Raw genomic sequence first — 13,744 nt, 5'->3', positions numbered from 1 at the left:
GGCATAATTCCAGCTGTAAGCCACCTCAGGACCATGTGGCCCAAAAGCAGCATGGGGTACACATGGCCACCTTGTTGCCAAATCACACACTTCTATTTCTTTGCTTGTAAAGTTCTTCACCATGTGATCACCTTTTCTTTTACTTCCACGTCACATATTAAATAAAAATTGGTATATTTAGAAAAAATAAATTTATATCATATTCAAAATTATAAAAGTTTTAATATAATTTTACTTGTTAACGATATTTGGCTAAACTTATAAGCTGATCACTTAAACACCTGATTTTATAGATTATAATATTTTTTTTTGTTGATTGATCATGTATTTTCACTACCTCACAATAATCATCAACAATTAATGTTTATAAACTATTTTTGATGAGCAGACCAAAACAAGCGCTTTAGATTAATTCATCTGTCTTAGAGATCCTTTGATATGAGTGATAAGATAAACAACGATATCCTATATAATTATTTTATTTCACGTTCAATATGAGATAATACAAATAATCTCGAAATTTAGATATATTTACTTATTGATGACATGGCATGGATATTAAGAAGATTGCCAGGTCATCATTCCACGCCTCTGTCACTTCCTGCTAACGTTACGCCTCCATCAAATAACTGGATTTTTGTCCCATATATATAGAACCAAAGTACAATTTATTTATTTTTAGAAAATAGTTTAAGATTAAATTAATTTTTTTAAAAAAAAAATAATGAAAGGAAGTAATAACAATCAAAAGTTTTTAAAAAAATGAAAAAAAATATTTTTTTACGTATTGTATAGTAAATATCGAACCTGCTTCAACTTACTTCTTCAGATTTTATACTTTCTTAGTAAGATTAATACGACCAAACACTCGTAATAATTTGTATTAGAGAGTTTTTTTCGGTTAAATAAAATATCGAATATCGAGTGACGTAGAAACGGTGTCGTTTTTCCGCATTATCTGCTTAGCTGGATGACACTGTAAACACCTAAGAAATTCATTTTTCCTGTATGGGGCCAGCTGGCAAAAATACACTATCCAGCACATGGCCAGCTACTAATATCGAAAACTTTACTATATTGCCCTTGTTTAAATGTGGATTTCACGTAAATGCCAAGTTAAAAGGATTTGACTAGACATATTTGACGTGGACATTTCCACGTCACTCTCTCGAGCTCATAACTGGCCACGTGGAATAACTTTTTTAATTTTATAATATAAAGTCATAATTACTTCCCCATTTTATTTTCGATACGAATTCGAGTATGAAATTTTTAAATTTATTTACAAATCACACAAAATTGTCAATACATAATATTTGTTGATATAATCATATTATTTCAAATGATGAATTTTGTAAACTATAGTGGAACTTTTCCACCGTTAATTTGTGGTCATAAAAACTTGGCTAGCTCACTGAACCAAAGTTGGTCAAAAGTTGGATACAAAGTGAGATAGAAAAGGTGATATGTATTTTGAGATTTTTGGTACATTTTTTTATATCGAGAAGAGGGTTGTATATTTTTAATAACAATAAAAATGATGATTTAATCGTTTAATCAAGTTCTAACTAGCACTTAACATGAGTATGTTATATAAACTTAATGGACAATCTTTTTAGTTTATATTGAAAAATCATAATGTATATGAAAGATTCAGTTAGAAAAATCATAATATGTGTACATAATAGTAAAATGTGAATTTAGTTAGTTTTGAGAATCTTAATAACACAATTGATTAACTATCTCAGCTCCATTATGTTGCTGAGGGAATGATTCTCTACATTGTAATCATAAAAATCTAACTCTAAAGTTTAAATCTTAAATCCCGACTCTCTCCACGTTAATCATTGGTTGTAATGAAGGTTAACAATGAAATTATGTGTGACTTAAAAGGGCATCTTGGTAATTCGAATGTCCATCCCAATTCCTAGGCTTCCATGAGAAAGTGAGAATTTTTATCATGACTTCTGCTCGTTGCATACCTTGATCCACTACTGCAAGAAAATATTTATACATTAATTTAGATAATTCGATAATGTGAACTAATTAATGATTAATATAATTAATATTTTCTTTTAATCTAAGAAATTATCTTATTAGTAATTCAATTGTATATTTTTTTCTATACCACCAATGAATAAAGTAGTAATAAAACTAAATTTAAAAAGAAAAATGATAATTGAAGAAGGAAAATATAATTCTCTTGTTTCTCAAATTATTTAGAATTTCTCTTTTACACGTTCTTTAAAATATATAGACTTAAAAAGATTTGGACTATTTTATCCTTATTTACGTTTAGAAAAATGTTCAAGTATCCTTCTAAATTATGATTGAAATTTCAGAGTCACACTTTCACTAAATTAAGGTTCTATTACCTCCTAATCTATTTTTTTTTTTGTAATTTAGTGTACCTTCATAACTTACGTGACATCCAAATATCCCCACACGCCTCAATTGTGTGGAGTCACAGAATATGCCATGTAAGATAAAAGGTGTACAAAATTACAAAAAAATATTGTTCAGGGGGTGATAGAACCTTATTTTAATTAAGATGTGTGTCTGAGATTTTGATTATAGTCTAGAGATACTTGTGACTTATCCGTTTAGATTTTTGTCGTGAACTTCTAAAATGACAAAAAAATAAAATCAGATTAATATTTTATTAAAATTACGATAAATAATTTGAGACGGAAGGAATACGCGGGTCCAAGTGAAAATCAAAGTCTTGGTTAGGTTTCTGTTAACAACATAAATTAACGGACTCATTGTCTCCAAATTACATAGCAAATTCAGTTTTTTTGTTCTTTCTTTTAAATTTTTTTTGGAAATATATTATATTTTCTTTATAAAAATATGGACCCTATGATATGATGGAGTAGAGATGCTTTATTAATGCGTAACCTTTAAAACATTAGTAATTTATATCATGTCAATAGATTGATGTTATAATTGTTTGTCTAATAATTTATGTTTTCTTTGTTGAATATAAGATGTCAAGCTATAAAAAAGTTATCAGTCCTTTATGATTAAGACAATTTTTAACTCAAAATCAAATTTTATATCGAATTTTAAATTTAGTGTAAAATTTAGTGTTTTTAGCTTCAATTTATATTTATTTTTATGTCAAATTTAATTTGGTGTAACATTATTCATCACATCGAATCACTTTTTTTAAATACTGTAATATTATTTCATTATACAAAAATTTAAGTTAACATTATATAAATTATATGTTTTAATTAAATCTCTTGTGTATTTAATTATTTCTTATGTAATATTTTTATAATAGTAATTATAGATATAAAATTTAGCTTTTTATAGATTAAGTTTTATATATATATAAAAAAATTTAAGATAAATTTATGTTAATTCTACTATAAATTATAATTGGATAGAACCAAATTAACCTTCATAAAAATAAAAAATGCAAACATATAAATTTTTAAACAACTAATATAATGTACAAAAATAACCGAAGATAATAATCATTCAACGAAGTAGTAATTGACATTCACTAGAAATTATATATGGTAAATGTCTTAGGAAGAATTTATTTTATGAAATAAAAAATAATAATAATATAATAATGAAGAAAAAAATATATTTTTTTTGTGGAAAAATTGGTGCAACAGATTGAAACACAAAAAATAATGCTAACACTAAATTTGATGCTTAGACAAAACAAAAAAAAAAGTTGAAAAATTGCAAAGGAAATTAAATAATTATGTAATTCACTGTTTACATCAACTATAAAGTTTATGTGATTGACAATTTTGTTACTTAGGGTGTGTTCTTGACTGAAGAATTTAATCAAATACTTGCAGAATCATTAAATTAGTTTCACTTAGTTTAATAGTATGAAGAAATACAACTTTTCATAAAAAAAAAAATTCAATAATTGTGTCTTCCCTTTTATTGATTATAATATTACATGTACAAATACACATGACATAATTATATAAATAATTTTTCTAGACATGGATTTGGATTGATCCATATGGGTAATAATCCTGTCCAATTTTATTCATGTACAATGAAAGATGTTTCTGAATAAAGTGTTTTCTTGCAAAATAAATTAATTTCTTACCTACTTTTTAATGTTTGGTAAGTAAAATAAATGAATATTATCAGAAAAATATTTATATGTAATTCAACAAAATACAAAAGACACTCGTCCTAACTCTTATATAACATAATACACAAATTGTTAGATACTAAAAGATAACTAATAGAATAATTTATTTACCCATGCTTAGGTTAAGGTGTTCATATCCATCAATCAAACCCATGATCTCTGATTAATTAAACAGTAACTCCATCTACTATACCACATCCTTGATAGAAAGCACTACTTCTCCTATTTAAAACGTGTATCGAACATCAAATAAAAAAATAAATGACTATTGTTAAATTATATTAACTAAAATAACATTGTGCAAAGCTTTTTCTTACAAGACATGTTTTTAAGATCGATGGATAAGACCATGAAAGTTCTTTTTTTTTTTATTTAAGAAAAAGAAGAAGTTGAAGTTGATTAATTAGAGGTAAATCCAAAGATAGGATAAAAGAAGTACATGCATGATGTTATGTTTGTGCCCACAATGGTACAATATAGTTACAGTTGGACCATTAAAGAAAAAGCCTGTAACATTTCATATAGTAAGATTTACTATCATACCAATAATGCATATTATATGTTTGCACATATATATACATGTACTTTTATCACTTTTAAAATAATTAATATGCATAGATTCTCATCCTAGAGGGATTATTGAGAATTTAAAATTTATGAGTTATAAATTTTAAGATACAAACTTCATATATATATCGGTATATTAGTTTGAGATTACATATTTTATTTAATACATTTCTTATGTAAATATACATTTAGGTCAAAATAACTGAAAAATCATCTCATGTATAAAATTGAGATAAAAAGAACTCGAACTACAATGATATATATAATAGTACTTTACTTTCTTGTATGAGAAGTTGGTTGAAGAAGAGAGCTAAGAAGAGTGAGATTCTTTGATGTGAGAAGTCGATATATATGATAGTCAAAATACAGATTTTTCACGTTTTTTTTAATTATATGATCGAACCGTAAATCAACTTTTAATCTTACCTCATGAGGTCACTCAATCATAGTATTGATATTAATATGATCTGACGTAAATACTTTATACAAATAAGTTTATTATATTAATTTTGTTAATTATTTTCAACTTCACTTTATTTCTTAAAATTGAGCAATATAATCCTATTCAACATATATAGAATATTTTTTCCTTCGTTTGTCCTTGGTATGATTTGAAATTATATATGGCAAAGCTAAGTGGATGTAATAGCCTAATGTTATGACCGCCCTTCGACTTACCATCTTTGTGCTATTACTATTATAATGTGAACATTTTAATTCGTCGAATCTTTCTCAATCATCTTGATCGGCTACTATATTACGTGTAGTGTGTGCTAAAAGTAAAGTACAATCCAAAAAAATGATTTAAGATTTTTTCTTTACTTTTAAAATATTAAGACTATTAATTTTAACCTCGAAGAATTTTTTTTAAAATAAAAAAGATATATATTTTCATTATGCTTACCTACTACGAATTTAGATTAGTTGAGTTAACGCGCTTCAAGTAATGATTAAGAAAAAAGTCTAGTAAAACAAAAAATATAAAAGAAGAAAGAGTGTTGAAGTTGGATTGTTCTATTCTTAACTATACATTTAAAGTATTTGAGAACATAAAAAATATTCATAAAATATCACTCTCAAAGATAGATTCTTCATTTCATAAATTTCAATTGAATCAAATCTCAATATTAACACTGAATGATATAAAATCTTAATTTAAATTAGAAAGTTTAAGCTTTTGAAAAAAATCCCTCTAATATATAAATACAATTTTAATCAAATTTTAATATAAATATCAATTTTTATTTTTTTTTAAAGATGAGCATATAAGGATATATATATTATATAAAAAAAGAAACAAAACAAAAACAAGTAGTAGTAAATTATTGAGGAGGAAAATGAGGGGGTCAAGGAGAAGAGTAAATGAGGGAGATAAAATGGAGGAAAACAAGAGTGACAAAGGCAAGGTTGTCTCGTGAAGCACCATCCCATCAACCCCAAATGAAATCCTACTTATTTTTATTATTTCGTAATTTATCGTATTATATCGAAATAAATCAAATTAAATAAATTATATTAGTTCACTATTGATAAAAGTTACATATATAAAAGTAAAAGAAAATTAGAATATAAGGTAAAACTATTACGAAAAGATAGGATAATAATAATGCAATCACATTAATTTAATCGTTATATATAAAATGATTTCTCATCGTTATTTTATACGATATAGTTTTATTGATGTAATGATCTAAATTTTTCTTAATCAAGAAATCTCAAATTTAAATTTTTATAAAATCATTTTTCGAACTATCTAAATACGACAAGTAAAAGTGAACGAAGTGGCCACATAAATCAACTTCTCTTTCTTCATCTTGTATCTATAAAGAAAAAAAAACCTCCATTTCTCTTTCTCTTTCTTCCCAACGCTCGCATTCATTCTTTGCTTCTTCCTTTTATATATCACGAGATCCCCATCTCTGTTCCTCTCTTTCTTTCCCCCAATTTTTTCCCTCTTTTACATGTCTTCTTCATACGATTTCTTTCAATTGTTGAGGTTCAGTTCAATATACTGAAACACTAGGTTTTCTGGGAGCTATTCAACTTCACATTTTTTTCCGGCCAAAGGACTGAAAGGGGTTTCGGAAATGTCGGAATCTGGAAGACCCATGTCGGAAATAGGAATTGATGGGGTAACTGATCGATTGAAGAACTCATTGACTTGCGTGGAAGATGGAAATGGAGTTGAAATTAACAAGCCCGATTTTCGAGAACTCGATCTGGGTTCACCTGTTTCTCCATTACGGAATCGACCGCGTGGATTCACCGCTACTACTACTACGACGACTACGACAACGACTACTACAACAACTACTAGTAGCAGTTCTAATTCATCTGGATCTGGATCGGTATCGGGTCGGAATGGATCTCATTTGGGTCGGAAAAAGTCCGAATCCAGTCACTCCGGTGAGCTTTCAGGTTCAGTGGAGAGCTCACCGAAGGCGCGTGGGTTTAAGCCAGGTCACGCGCGGTCTTATTCCAGTGGTGGCATTGCTGTAAATTCACCTCCGTTAAATGTGCTTCCCACCGGGAACATCTGTCCGTCCGGGAAGATTTTGAAAACCGGCATGGCTAGTAAGTCATCGAAGACTGACGTTTTAGGTTCTGGAACGGGTTATTACGGTCACGGAAGTATAATGCGTGGAGGTACCGGTGTAAAACCTGGCGGTGCTGTCGGTGGGGTTGACGCCGGTGCTACACAGACGGCGAATTTGAGAGGGGTAATGGCTGGAGACACAATGAAAAGAGGAATGTTGAATACTGATCCAGAGGAGTTGAAGAGATTAGGAAATGAGAATTACAAAAAGGGTTATTTTGTTGAAGCTTTAAATCTGTATGATAAAGCTATAGCTATTTCTCCAGGCAATGCTGCTTACCATTGTAACCGGGCGGCTGCGCTGATCGGTCTGAAGCGGTTACCGGAGGCGGTGAGGGAGTGTGAAGAAGCCATTAAGTTGGATCCATCGTATGTAAGAGCACACCATCGATTGGGATCTTTGTTACTTAGGTAAGTTGAATAAAGTCTGAATCTTTATAATGTTTATGAATGTTTTGCTTGTTGATTAGCATAAATCTTGGCAATGTTTGATTAAATTTGTGGGTTATACATGTTTAATGCTACAGTTTATAAATTCCTGTGTGTGATTTGCTGTATAAAAAGAACAAAATTTATGAACTTTGATGATTTGATCTTCACTTGTGCAAAGGGGGATGCATCTACTTGTTTGCCAAATCTAGTTGTTTTAGCCGATCCGGAGTTGATGGTTTGGCCTCTTTTGGATTGTCCTGGACATATTACTGTTACTTATTCCCTGTGTTTCCCCAATTTTTTCTTTATTTTTTACTGTTACTTATTCCTTATGTTTGCCCATTTTTCACAGGACAACCCATTTATCACAAGGGTTATCTTTCCACCATTTTTCCTGTTGTTTTACCCCTCAAAACTGTTTTTTTCCTGGTTCTTAGCGGTGGAAACACTATGTTATTGTTCAATCTAATTGTGATTGCTGTAGTGGCTTACTTTGTGGTTTATTGATTATCTTTAGTAATCGCTAGCAACATCATCCTAGTTCAAGTTTTATGTGTTATGATGACGTTTGTTTGCATTAATGCAATGGGTGTTAGCAGGCCAAGTGTTTTTCTAGTCATCTTTATTTCCATTGGACTTCAGCTTAGTAGTCAAATTCTATTCCTTTTCCAATGAATGTACCTCTAGTTAGGTGTTGATAGTTTTTCCACCAACACTTCTATCATCGAACACATAGTTTTCTTCATGAATTCCCAGTTACATGCTTGTTTCAGCATCATGTGTGTCGCGTCCTTATCTGAATTATGTTCTTGAAATTCACCTTGCTTATTTTGCATTGTGATGTAAGCAATCTAATTCTTGCAGTTTCGGGCAGGTTGAGAAAGCCAGAAGTCACATTTGTTTCCAAGGACATCAGCCAGATCAAGCTGAGTTGCAGAAGTTGCAAGCAGTGGAAAAATATATTGTCAAATTCACTGACGCACGAAGAGTTGGTGATTGGACACGTACGTTAAGAGAAGTCAATGCAGCCATTGCTTCTGGAGCAGATGCGTCTCCTCAGGTAAAGCAATACTAGTGATCCAAATGTGGAAGAAAATAATGCATGCAAGTTTGAATGCTGATACTGAATTACTGAAATTGAATTTTACAGCTATTTGCTTGTAGAGCAGAAGCTCTTTTGAAGCTACATCAAGTTGAGGATGCAGAGTTGAGCTTATCAATTACTCGGAAGCATGAACCATCTACTGGATCACCACAGTCAAAAATTTTTGGGATGCTTTCAGAGGCATATGTGTTCTTTGTTCAAGCTCAGATTGACCTGGCTATGGGAAGGTCAGTATAGAATGATTTGCTAAGTTTTTATAAGGTTGTGGGGGGAGTAAGAGAAGTTGGATCATGGATACTTGCAGGTTTGAAAGTGCAATCAGTTCAGTAGAGAGAGCTGGACATATTGATCCTCGAAATATTGAAGTATCAGTTTTTCTCAACAATACAAGGTCGGTGGGACGGGCTCGTACCCGTGGCAATGATCTATTTAAATCCGAAAGGTATACTGAAGCATGTGCTGCTTATGGGGAAGGTCTCAGGCGTGATTCGTCAAATTCAGTTCTCTATTGTAATAGAGCAGCTTGCTGGTATAAACTCGGGCAGTGGGAAAAAGCTGTGGATGACTGCAATCGAGCGCTCACTTTCCAGCCACACTACACTAAAGCCCTTCTTCGAAGGGCTGCCTCAAATACCAAGGTAACATGACATATTAAAATCTTTTCTAGTCTGTGTGTTCCTAGAAGAATATTAATATATTATCACTTGCTTGTTCCTGTTGTTGAGTAAAATTAATTTTAACTGTTGATCAATTATAGCTTGAGAGATGGGCTGAAGCTGTTAGAGATTATGAGGTTTTGAGGAAAGCGCTTCCATATGACACCGAGGTTGCTGAATCGTTATTCCATGCTCAAGTTGCATTAAAGAAATCACGCGGAGAAGACATTCACAATATGAAATTTGGTGGGGAGGTGGAATTAGTTTCTGGTCTCGAGCAGTTTCAAGCTGCGATTTCATCACCTTGTATGTTTTCCCCTGCACTTGTAGCTTGACCCTCCTTAGTCATTTTCCGCAATTCAGAGATAAATTATTATATTGGAAATTGCAGGTGCATCTGTGGTCCATTTCAAAGCAGCATCTAACCTACAATGCAAGCAGATATCCCCTTTCTTAGATACTTTAACCACCAAGTATCCTTCCATAAATTTTCTCAAGGTAATTTCTTTTAGCAATGCCTTGTCTTGCCCGCGATTTCTGATTATTTTATATGCCTTGTATTCATTTCCTCTTCTGTGTTGAAGGTTGATGTGGAAGAGAGCCCGTCAATTGCTAATGCAGAGAATGTTAGAATCGTACCAACATTTAAGATTTACAAAAAGGGAAGCCGCGTGAAGGAGATGATCTGCCCAAGTCAAGAGGTGTTAGAATCATCGGTGAGGCATTACAGTATTTAAGTGCAATGTCATCGTGCTTCTTCGTGTTCTCTCATCATTCCAATCACCCGGTATTCTTGCCGTTTACCTATGACAAAATTGAGCTACTACTACTACTACTACATAATAATCAAATCTCATTAAGGAGCCAATGCAGCCAAATGCCAGCAACCTTCAGAGGGATTAGTTTAGTCTCCTTTTTTCCCTTTTAATTTTATTCATTCATTGCTGTCTTGGTTCCTACTTCTTCCCATCTCCACATTAATCTTTCTCTTTTCAAATCACTTTTCTTATTATATGAAAAAAACATAAAAAATTAGGTTACATTTCCCTAGTATAAACTTGAGTTGTGAGGAGAAATAGTGAACATTGTAAAATTGATTTTTATGGCCATTTTAAAGAGATGAACAAGTGGCTGGCTTTGGATGAGGATCATAAACATGTATATATATGATTATATATATACAAAAACCATTGGAGGAGGCCTATTTGGGTTTTAAGGGGTTGGATGTATGGTGGCTATTTATGGTTTTGGTGAAAGAAGGATGAATATGGTGATGTTATTGATACTATGTTTCTTTGCTCAACTATTCTATCAATAAAATTTCTCAATTTTTTTTACTTCTTAATATCTTATATTATATAACGTCGTTGTAGAGTGGTTTGACGGTACATCATTATAATATCATTTTTCTTCTCAATCATAAGGTATAGGGGTAATATGGTCATTTAACATAAAGATTCTAAATTTCCAGCTTGTCACAAGTACACAAATTTTAATGGAGTGACGTGGTAGGTCTTGTGAATAGAAGTGTAGTGTCAGGGTTTTGATAGAATTAATTACTCTCTTAAGGAGGGGTTGTTGCTCTTGTCACTTTCTATGGTTTGTCTATTTCCATCATTTAAAAAAATATCGTGGCGTTTGAATCAATTTGCATAAACAATTATTTTATTGAGTATGTTGTTAGTTATTTGTATAGAAATCAAATAACTCTAAGTCGTTTTGAATACGTGATATTAGATAACTCTATTCACGAACAATATCATTATCTTGTCCATGTTAGGTCGTAGTTAGGATGGCTAGCATTTTCAATGTAAGGCATGCTTGTATATTATTATTCACATGAAATACACACACTCCTTAATCTATTGTCCCCTTTAACCTACCTCATCTTGGTTTTAAGTGGGGAATGGGTAGGATTTGACATTTGAATATGGAGTGCCTGATTTAGTAGTCAATGAAATAGTTCGAAAATTTTGATTTTAAGTTTCAATTCTAATGAAAGGTAAAAGCAACAAACGATTTCGTTCTATTTGTGCTTGAACACCTAAATTACAAAAAATCTCCATACAATCAAATTTTCTATAAAGATAATATTTTTTGATTTCTCTACCAAAATGCGATAATAAATAACTTATAATATAACATAACATCTGTATTGTTACAATGAGCTCTAATAAGTCTTTTGGTTTGCCAATAAGATACATCACCAAATACAAATTATTTTTAAATTAATTAATTTTTAATCTCAAACTTAATCTTAAAATATCTCACCTCCGAAACATATTCCATGTACTTGCAAAATTGGATAAGTTTGGAATAAACTAATTCCCATTTTAGTTGTCAATAAGTTGTCTTTATTTGTATATGGGTTGAGTAAAGTTGCCCCCTTCTAGAGGGTTATACTTTTAAGATTTGATCTTTTTTCATTGTAAAAAATATAAAAAAATCACATGTAAGCATTTAATTTGCCAACTTTTAAAAGAGTCCCAATTCCCAATAATAATGAAAATTGTGCAATATTTTGCGCCGACTTGTCAGTCGTAAGCTCATTTTTTTGTCTATAATATTTCTATTTTCTATGACTATATACGAATTTTGTTGACTTTGTAAGAGATTTTGAACAAAAATTCGAAATCTTGAAGAAATAAAATTTTAATTTTTCAATAAATTAGAGTCCATGGTATGGATAGTTATTATGTATATATATCATCAAAGATTTTAGTGAGAATGGTAAATATTTTTAAGTTTTCTAAAATAATGAAAAATATATTTAGAGTTAATTACGTAGTGAAATTAAAGTTTGATTAGCTCGTCTTTTTAATTCTTGTCTACTTAAATATTAAAGTTAAATTAGTGTAAGGTTCGAATTTGTGACTTAAAGGTTAAGATAAAAATCCTCAATTTTTACAAATTGAGTTAACCTATATAAGTATTTTCTGTTCTCTAATCAGAGATGGAAGTAAATTCGTTAGGTATCGAAGGTAGAGATAATCATCTAGATCTATTGTGAGAAAAAATTGCTTCGCCACAACATACATGTTGCTTCCTGTGTTATTATCGGGGAGCTCTTGGCAAGGAAAACGTACGATAAATTGCAAAAAACAAACGGAATGAAAGAATAGATCCATTCAAATAATTTCAAAAAAAGATTGTTGACAACACAGAGAGATTTTTTCCCACTTAAAAACACAAGAAAATGCGAATAAAATAGAGCTCAACAGAGGGTTCGAAAATAGAGTAATTCTTAAGTTTTGAATAAGAAAAGAGTTCCAAACTTTTTATGCTTTGTACCAATATTAATTACAAGTTCCGACTAAGACGATTGAAAAAGTGTCTTAAAAAAGAAATTATCTTATCTTCACAAGTGAATTCTAACTAAATCTTAAAAATAATTTTTTTATTATTTAATAAAAATCTAAATTAATCGAGCTCGAAATCAATATAAACATATGAGTAGGGGTAATTTTGATCTCAATAATTAGCTCAAGGAGGATCCAATACAAAGTATTTTGTGCCTAACTAAAATGCAAAAAGGTGGTTAATTAAGTATTTAAATATAATTAAAAAAATATTTGGGCGGCTGAAAATGACAAATACCTTTCGGCTGGGGAAACGTGATATTTATGTACTATAGTCTATTTATTTATTTATTTATTTGTTGCTTTAATATTTCTTTTTTCTTTTTTTAAATTTTATAAATATCACTACTCGTATACCTAATACCTCCACCTTGTATCCTATGATATTTTATTTGTTTTTCTTTTTGCAATTAAGAGAATGTGCATGTCTGCCTCCCTAAGCGTCTTTTTCAAGTTTTAAATATTCGTGTGATTATGAAATATTTTACTAAAATTAAAAAGAAAAATTCTAACATTAAATTGATCTTAATTATAAAAAAATAATAGTTTTAAAGACAAATTAAAGAAAATAAATTACTATAAATTAAGACAAAAAAGTAGTTATTAATACACTTCTCTGCGTAAATTAAAATCTATACTACAATTTTACATTCAACTATAAATATTAAATTAGCTAAAATAAGTTGATGGATAAATCAATTTTGGATAAGTTTTTTTTTTTTTATGGGTAAAAAAGTACCACATTTGTTGAAGGATGTATTGGGGAAAAGTGGAACAAGGAGCATTAAGACAAGAAAAAAGACAATATAAGCTACAAGACAACCAATACACTTAGGCAATAACTAAACCAATAAGATATTTTTATTGCTTTTCAGCTTATCAATTTTCATCCTT

General features: G+C 30.2%; 1 protein-coding gene across 1 annotated transcript; it reads left to right on the top strand.

Annotated features, from left to right (window-relative positions):
• Positions 1-6,519: 6,519 nt before the first annotated feature.
• On the top strand, positions 6,520-10,828 carry LOC107026035 (TPR repeat-containing thioredoxin TTL1-like). The gene is made up of 7 exons (XM_015226864.2): positions 6,520-7,709; positions 8,595-8,790; positions 8,881-9,062; positions 9,140-9,473; positions 9,593-9,797; positions 9,883-9,989; positions 10,076-10,828. The coding sequence occupies exons 1-7, from the start codon at positions 6,790-6,792 to the stop codon at positions 10,226-10,228; spliced, it is 2,097 nt and encodes a 698-aa protein (XP_015082350.1). The 5' UTR covers positions 6,520-6,789; the 3' UTR covers positions 10,229-10,828.
• Positions 10,829-13,744: the final 2,916 nt, after the last annotated feature.

This window comes from Solanum pennellii, chromosome 7 (genome assembly GCF_001406875.1).
Source record: "Solanum pennellii chromosome 7, SPENNV200".
Classification (NCBI taxonomy): domain Eukaryota; kingdom Viridiplantae; phylum Streptophyta; class Magnoliopsida; order Solanales; family Solanaceae; genus Solanum; species Solanum pennellii.
The sequence above is the reverse complement of the archived record's forward strand: the minus strand, read 5'-3'. Positions and strand labels throughout refer to the sequence as shown.

Coding starts and splice junctions, on each gene's coding strand:
- LOC107026035 (XM_015226864.2), top strand. CDS start 6,790: ATGTCGGAATCTGGAAGACCCATGTCGGAAATAGGAATTGATGGGGTA. Junction 7,710..8,594: donor TTGGGATCTTTGTTACTTAG/GTAAGTTGAATA, acceptor TAATTCTTGCAG/TTTCGGGCAGGTTGAGAAAG. Junction 8,791..8,880: donor GAGCAGATGCGTCTCCTCAG/GTAAAGCAATAC, acceptor TGAATTTTACAG/CTATTTGCTTGTAGAGCAGA.